Consider the following 7058-nt stretch of genomic DNA (forward strand, 5'->3'; position numbering starts at 1 on the left):
GGGACGGACTTTCAAAACTACTTTTCTGTTTTCAGCGGTCGTTTGCAGGATGGATAGCGAAGAGGTAATGTCACCCCCGCCCCCCTGTCCTGTTTCAGCGAGATAATGCGCCCCAAATTACAATATACGCTCTGGTTTTGTTCTACTGCACCTTTTTCCTGTCACATTTTTTAGAGGGACTTCGTCATAAATTAGTAGTCCAACATACTTACTGACAAAATAAAAAAATACTTTATAACCTGTGAATAACTGAATGCCCATTCCTTATATTTTGCAGATCATTTTGTCTGGGCATTTAGCTTGTTACTCTCCCGCTTTCTTTTTTTTCGCCTCCTCCGATAAAACTTTTATTTTCTTCGTTTTTTTCGCTGCTTCGGCCATGATACCAGCTTCTGCAGAGCTCTGCGCTCCACGCCCCGCCCAGCTTTCGTCTGGACTACGATTCGGGAAGGAGGGGGAAGTGACGTATGCTGTAAAGCAGTCAAAGCCGTAAAAATGTGTCGTTTTTTAGTGTGGAAGGGTGAAGGAAGAAAAAATAAGTTTTGTGTCCTGAAATGTCCGTCATTCTCAAAAGTCATATCAGCTATGCACCTGTTGTTTATTGTAACCATGAGAGAGGCGCTTGGTTCATACGGGAAGCTCAGTCCCGTGTGGGCCAGGCCTTAGCGTGAGAACTGGCAGGCGGGGGTTGAAGGGGCAACCCCCTCCGCGAGAAAGGTATAAAGACGGGGGGCAGCCGGAAGTTCAGTGAGAGTCTGCTGTGGGTCGGAGTGCACAACGCCCAGCCGGGGTTTTTAATGGCTACTCTGCCTGGACTGTTCCGGCTCTCCCAGTCCTTCTGTGTTAAGGTAAGAGTTTAGGCCAAGCCCCTATGTGATTGTATGTTGCTCTGTCATTTGCGGGGGATAACTTGACACAGAGTTATCCTAGCAAAGGGCAGTTGTGTGTGAGTCTTATGTTTGCACTGCTTGCTTGCTAATAAATGTATTAATTATAGCAAAAGCGAGTGTGTGTCTGATTCATTTTTGCACAGCCGACCGCTCTCGAACCTAAGTGATATTTCTCCCAAAACAAAGGGTTCCTACCATGCACCTCAAAGTTACATAGTGCCAGTGAAGGCGATACAGACCCCTCAGATCATGACAGAGGTTCATTAAACCTGTCGGAAGTTGATGTACCATCACAATGACTCTGGAAATATTATATTAAGGTGGAAAGAAAGTCAAAAGAGTTGATATTTATACAAGTTTTAACCCCTACAAGACCAACTATCTAAAAGAATCAATCAGCATTGTAAGCTGATTACATTTGGTAAATCAAACCAACACTCGCTGACTTTAAAAGCAACTTAAAATTGAGCTTTTCAAAACCAAAACTGTAACAGCAGAGACAAACACAGATTACAGAGTTCTGCTTTATTCAGGAAAAACTTCAACAATCCAGCAGTTTCCACTCTTTCCACCATCAGATATTGTATTGATCATTCACACTTGCAGATGTTACACTAAGATCACATGATGTTGCATTTGACTGGAAAATCTCCTTCCTTTAAAAAGAGAAGGAACAAAAAACAGGTAAAAGGTAGAAGTACAACAAAAAAAAATATGATCCAGGGTGATTCTAGGATCAGAGCTTTAGACGTGTTGAGCATTCAGAGTTTGCTGGCCGGCGAGGCAAAATAAACTTCACTGTTTTGTACATTTTAACACAAGTTTGAACCATCATTCCCACATTTGTGAAAGAAAAGCATGAAACATTTAGGGTAGAAGAAACACTGAGTAAACCAATAAATGTGAGAAAAGTTATTTAAACACAAATACATTTTTTCCCATAGTAATCCCACAACGGGGACATTTTATTCTCTGAATTTAACCCGTTTCCAGTCAGACTAGGAGTCTGCCATACAATGACTCAGCAGTGGTTGAACTCAATTGCAATCCAGTTTCAATGCTTGAACGTGAGCCCTCCAGACTCCAGCCCTCCTCTGTTACCACTAGGCTACCACCCTGAGTGTGGTTTCTTGATCAAATTGAAGTGCAACTCATGGTGGATGACCCTTGACACCGCACAAGTAGGTGCATTCTTATTTGTGGTCTGTAAGCTCCTTCTCTGTCCCCTTACATTCATATAAAAAATTATACTAAAAATACTAATAAAGTCCTTTCTCTGCTCCTCTCTTTCTTTGAACTGTCAACCAAATATGAATAGTCTATATGATAATATATATAATAATTAATATAATATACAATAATTTATATCGAATAAATGATAAATTGATCCATATTACATCATTCTAATTGAATATTTGGTTGCAACGAGAAATTAAGTCACATCATGTGATCATACACTTCTACCTGAACCTGGATATTTTGTATATTCATCTGTGTGTCCATGATGATGCGTTCTGTCTGTTTGTTTATACACACACGCACGCACGCACGCACACAAACCATTTCCGTAGCATGGGGTGCTGCTGTACACTGTTGTTAAAATATTACGTTTAATCCATATACTGTATATGGTTTTGTCATTTCCTTAGCTTATTAAACATACAACTAAAAATCAAAAATGTCTTACATTTTTTTTTTTTTTTTTTTTTAAGATTTTTTTGGGCTCTAGTGGCCCTTTATTGAAGATGCAGACTGGAAAGGGGTAGAGAGAGAGAACGGGGATGACACGCAGCAAAGGGGCACAGGCTGGGATTCAAACCTGCGACCGCTGCAGGAGGACTGTAGCCTTAGTATATGAGCCGCTGCTTAACCCACTGCGCCACCGAGCGGCCCAAATTGTCTTACATTTTAGGGTTCAGTGCTTTAGCACCCCTAAAAAGAAGCTAGAAACGCCGATGATATGATCAATCAAACAAAATAATCACTTTAATGAGATTAAAAAACTTTGGAGGAACTTGAACATTTGTTTCCATCAATCAGAGTGAATCTTTAATCATTTTAAATAAACAGTCAGAGTTGATGAAGCTTCATTGTATCAAAGATCAGACAGTTTGATTGACAGGACAGATGATCAGAGGAGCAGAGTTTTTACCTCCATCATTGACACAAGGACAGAAGTACGGGTGGAGTTTCTCCCTGAAGGAGCAGCCAGTAAAGGAGTAGATAAGTGCTGCAGCATCTACATCATGAAAGGAGACCAGACCCTCCTCATAATCCACAAACACCCCCAACTTCTCAGGAGGAGAACTGGGATGGAGACGGACTAGAGGATCATTAGCAGCAAGGTACTCGTTTCCATTTCTCAGACAAACAGTCCAGGAACCATTCTGAGGACTCGCTGTGATTTGTCCCTTCCTGTTGATCGACTCTCTGGCCACTCCTACATCCCAGCCAGTCTTTCCTTTAACCTGAACCTCAAAGTAAAATCTGCCTGAAGAGAAACTCTGTTTTCCTAAAACACAAGGACATTGAGAGAATCTCTCTGGATTATCTGGAAGATTCGTCTTCTTCACATCACCAAAAGAGACTTGTTTTCCATCATCAGACAGGATGAGTCCAGGATGTGCTGTAACAGGATCAAGAGTCACATCAGCTTCAAACTGCTGGATCCTCCTCAGCTCAGCTTCAAACAGCTTCTTCAGCTTCTTCATCTTTTCTCTGAGGTTCTTCTCCAGCTGGTCCACAGCTCTCACCACAGTCCCCTCATATGAAGGTGGATGGACTCTGACCTCTGTCCAGTTCTTGGTGGGTGGAGCATCTTCCAGGGATGAGAATCTTTGGAGGAGGTGGAGTTGATCTTCAGAGCGTGAGAGCTGCTGCACCTCAGAGCTCCTCTTCTTCAGCTCACAGATTTCCTGTTCCAGATCTTTGATGAAGTCTTCAGCCTGTTTCTCTGCAGTTTTCTGTTTGTCTTCCATCTCCTTCATGAACTCCTTCAGACGTCTCTCAACAGACTCCTTCAGATCAGTGAAGACCTGAACACCTTCTGCTTTCTCTCTGTCTGCAGCATCGTTACTGATCTTCAGAGACTCTTTGGTCTCCTGAATCTTCAGTCGTCTCTTCTGGATCATCTGCTGAATCTCAGCCTCTGTCTTCTCCAGATCTGCCTTCTTTCCTTCATATTCTTCTCTCAGTGGAACAAACTCATGATTCTTGTGGTCTAAAACAGGGCAGAGCATGCAGACACATGTCTGGTCGGTCTTACAGAACAGCTCCAGAGGTTTATCGTGCTTCGTACAAATCCTGTCCTCCAGGTTCTCCACAGGCTCCACCAGCTGATGTCTTTTCAGGCCTGACATTGTCAGATGAGTCTCCAGGTGAGTCTCACAGTAGGACAGCAGACACACCAGGCAGGACTTCAGGGCCTTCAGTCTGGTTCCAGTGCAGATGTCACAGGGAACTTCTCCCGGTTCTGCAGCTTGTTGCTCTGAGCTGCTGCTGCTGGATTTCTGTTGAGCTTCACGTCTGAACTCAGAAACCATCTCTCTGAATAAGGTGTTGACTTCCAGGTCAGGTCTTGTACTGAACATCTTTTGACAGATGGGACACTTGAAGAGAACATTATCATCCCAGAAATGAGTGATGCAGGTTTTACAGAAGTTGTGTCCACATGGTGTGCTGACTGGATCAGTGAACACATCCAGACAGATGGAGCACAGGAACTGATCTGCAGATCTCAGGTTGCTGCCAGCAGACATGTTGGTTCTCTGGAAACAAAATTGAAAGTTTGAAACATCAAAGCTGCAATAAAAAAAAACAAGAGAGAAGGAAACTGAACAAAGAATGTCAGGAATCCTCAGAGACAACACCCGTCTGACAGTAAAAGGAGGAACGTTTCATGAACACAAGTTTAGATTATTAATGTAACAACTCCAGAATAATTAACTATTTCATGTGAATCATTTTCCTCTAAACGTTCCTGTTCTTTGACCAGAGTCAGTTTGAGTTTTCCAGAATAACATTTAGTAAACAGAGTTGAGGTTTTGTCGTCCCGCTGACAGAAACAAATGTTTTCTTCTGTACTCACCAGTGTCTCCAGACTCTCTGCTGAGTTGTTGAGAACAAACTTTGAAGTCTGAATTTACTCAGAAACCCAGAATCAGACAGGTTTAGTCTCTGCTGCAGCTCTTCTGTCGCTCTGACAAACCTTCTGATTCACTCTACCATCTGACGTCGAAGTTTTCCTGTATTTCCAGTTCTGCGGCTCTTTCTGATTACTGTCACATGACTTTTAATGATGCCTGTTTTACCTGATTTTATCTGTCGTTGTCTTCATCCTTCTGAAAACTCTTTACTAACTCACATCAGTTCATCCTTTTGTAGTTAAACACTAAACTCTTCAGCTTCAACTGTTCAACATCTGTTTGTGCTGGAATCACAACTCTTCATGGATGTTTTTAGGATCTAATCAGGAAGGTTTCTGGTTGTATTTTAGTCCTTGTTATTATCCCTACATTTTTCTGCCCTAAAAGTGTCAGTAGGAACTAAACATCATCCAGAAGCTGGGTCGGGTCTACAGATTTAGGATCTTGAACCATCTCTGACTATAAACTGTAGCTGGGCAGCATCCAGGTAGTAATGTCATCAAAAAGATTTGTGTTTTGTCTAAAACTGAGACCAGAAAAAAAAGTGATTTTCATACATCTAAAACTCCTGAATGGAACTCAGAAATTGTCCAGAATAATTGTGGAAAATGAGCATGTTTCCATAGTGATGAGAATCAGTGTGTTGAATGATGCTGACATGAAGGAGTGGAAGTGAATAGTTGAGTTGGTGGAGGCTTTTGAAGCAGGAAATGTGATGAGCTGGACTCACCAGTGTTTCAGAGACTCTGCTGTGTTGTGGTGGAAAACCCGATGGACTCGCTTGGACTGTGAAGTTAATTCAACTTCTGAATTAGTTTTGTCCTTATAAACTATCACATGCAGATCACAGGCCACTTCCTGAGTTCTGTCAGGGGGGTCGACTGTCCGACAACTGTCTCATTGTTTTTAAAGGTTAGCTAAGGGTTAGTTGGACCATCTGTTTCAAGACCCCCATGAAGTTCCTGTTTTTAGTCAAGAAGACGGGTCACACCTATGTGACCCGTTGTTTTTAAAGATGTCTGTTTGTTTCTGCATACCACAGATTAGTTTCCTCTTTAACTGAAAAGTCACATGTGTGTCTTTGTAACCCCAACGTCTGTTCATTGTCTGTCTATACACTGCTGACTATCCTTATATGGTCATTTTCCTGTCACAGTTTTCTCAATAAAAAGCTTCATGCAAGGGGAGGGTCTTTGGGAAGCATTTGCTGTCAGGGGCTCTGCCTCTGTCAGTGTGCTCTCCCCCTCCTGCAGGAGTGCCTTAAAGATAATTTCTGACAGTCTCTTGTGTCTTTCCTGGTTATGAATTTATTATGTTGACTTAGGGATCCAACATTTGGTGCCGAAACCCAGGACCTCGATCTGTGACCTTGGAACGGCGTACGATCAAAGGGGCCATCTAAAACTGTCGACAGCCGTTCCGACTTCAGGGACGGGGCCCAGATTGGTCCTGCACTGTTCCGGGAGGTCCGGTGACAAGGTCCCTGAGCTGGGAAAGACAACTAGGGGACTGGTGAGACCTCTTCTTAATGAAATTCTGTGTATACTAACCGGGGGTTAGTGAAGAAAGTGTTGGCCGAGGTCTGGGACCATTTTTTAAGTCGGGGACTTTTAAAAGATACTTGCCTGGGGCTAGTGCAAAAGCCAACACTCACTCGGTCTAGGGACCGGCTTTTGAGGTCAGGGGACTTTAAAAGTACAGGATGACGAGAGGAGGTTTCTTAGGAATGTTTTTAATGGTGTTTATTTAATATTCTTGTCTACTGTTTGTCTTGTCTAATGTTCTTGTCTGATGTTTATGACAGGAAACTGTCTATGTTCAATGTTGGGGGGTTTCCACAATTGTGAAGCAAAATTTAAATTGTTTACTAAAAGATCAGTGCTAAAACAAAACTGTCAAAAAAGAGAAACTTGAGAAAAGCAAAAATAACTGGCCAAAATAACAAATACGTGGTTAAACTAAAACTTATGGTGAACCTAAAGTAAATATTCCAAAAAACTCTTAGTTGACGGGACGTCCCTGA

At 42.3% G+C, this 7058-nt stretch overlaps 1 protein-coding gene across 1 annotated transcript; it reads right to left on the reverse strand.

Moving 5' to 3' along the window:
• Positions 1-2789: 2789 nt before the first annotated feature.
• LOC133450994 (E3 ubiquitin-protein ligase TRIM39-like) lies at positions 2790-5104 on the reverse strand. Its single transcript, XM_061729918.1, has 2 exons — positions 4978-5104; positions 2790-4657 (listed from the first exon to the last, which is right to left on the reverse strand). The coding sequence occupies exon 2, from the start codon at positions 4646-4648 to the stop codon at positions 2993-2995; it is 1656 nt and encodes a 551-aa protein (XP_061585902.1). The 5' UTR covers positions 4649-4657; positions 4978-5104; the 3' UTR covers positions 2790-2992.
• Between the last annotated feature and the right edge of the window lie 1954 nt (positions 5105-7058).

This window comes from Cololabis saira, chromosome 1 (assembly GCF_033807715.1).
Source record: "Cololabis saira isolate AMF1-May2022 chromosome 1, fColSai1.1, whole genome shotgun sequence".
Classification (NCBI taxonomy): Eukaryota; Metazoa; Chordata; class Actinopteri; order Beloniformes; family Belonidae; genus Cololabis; species Cololabis saira.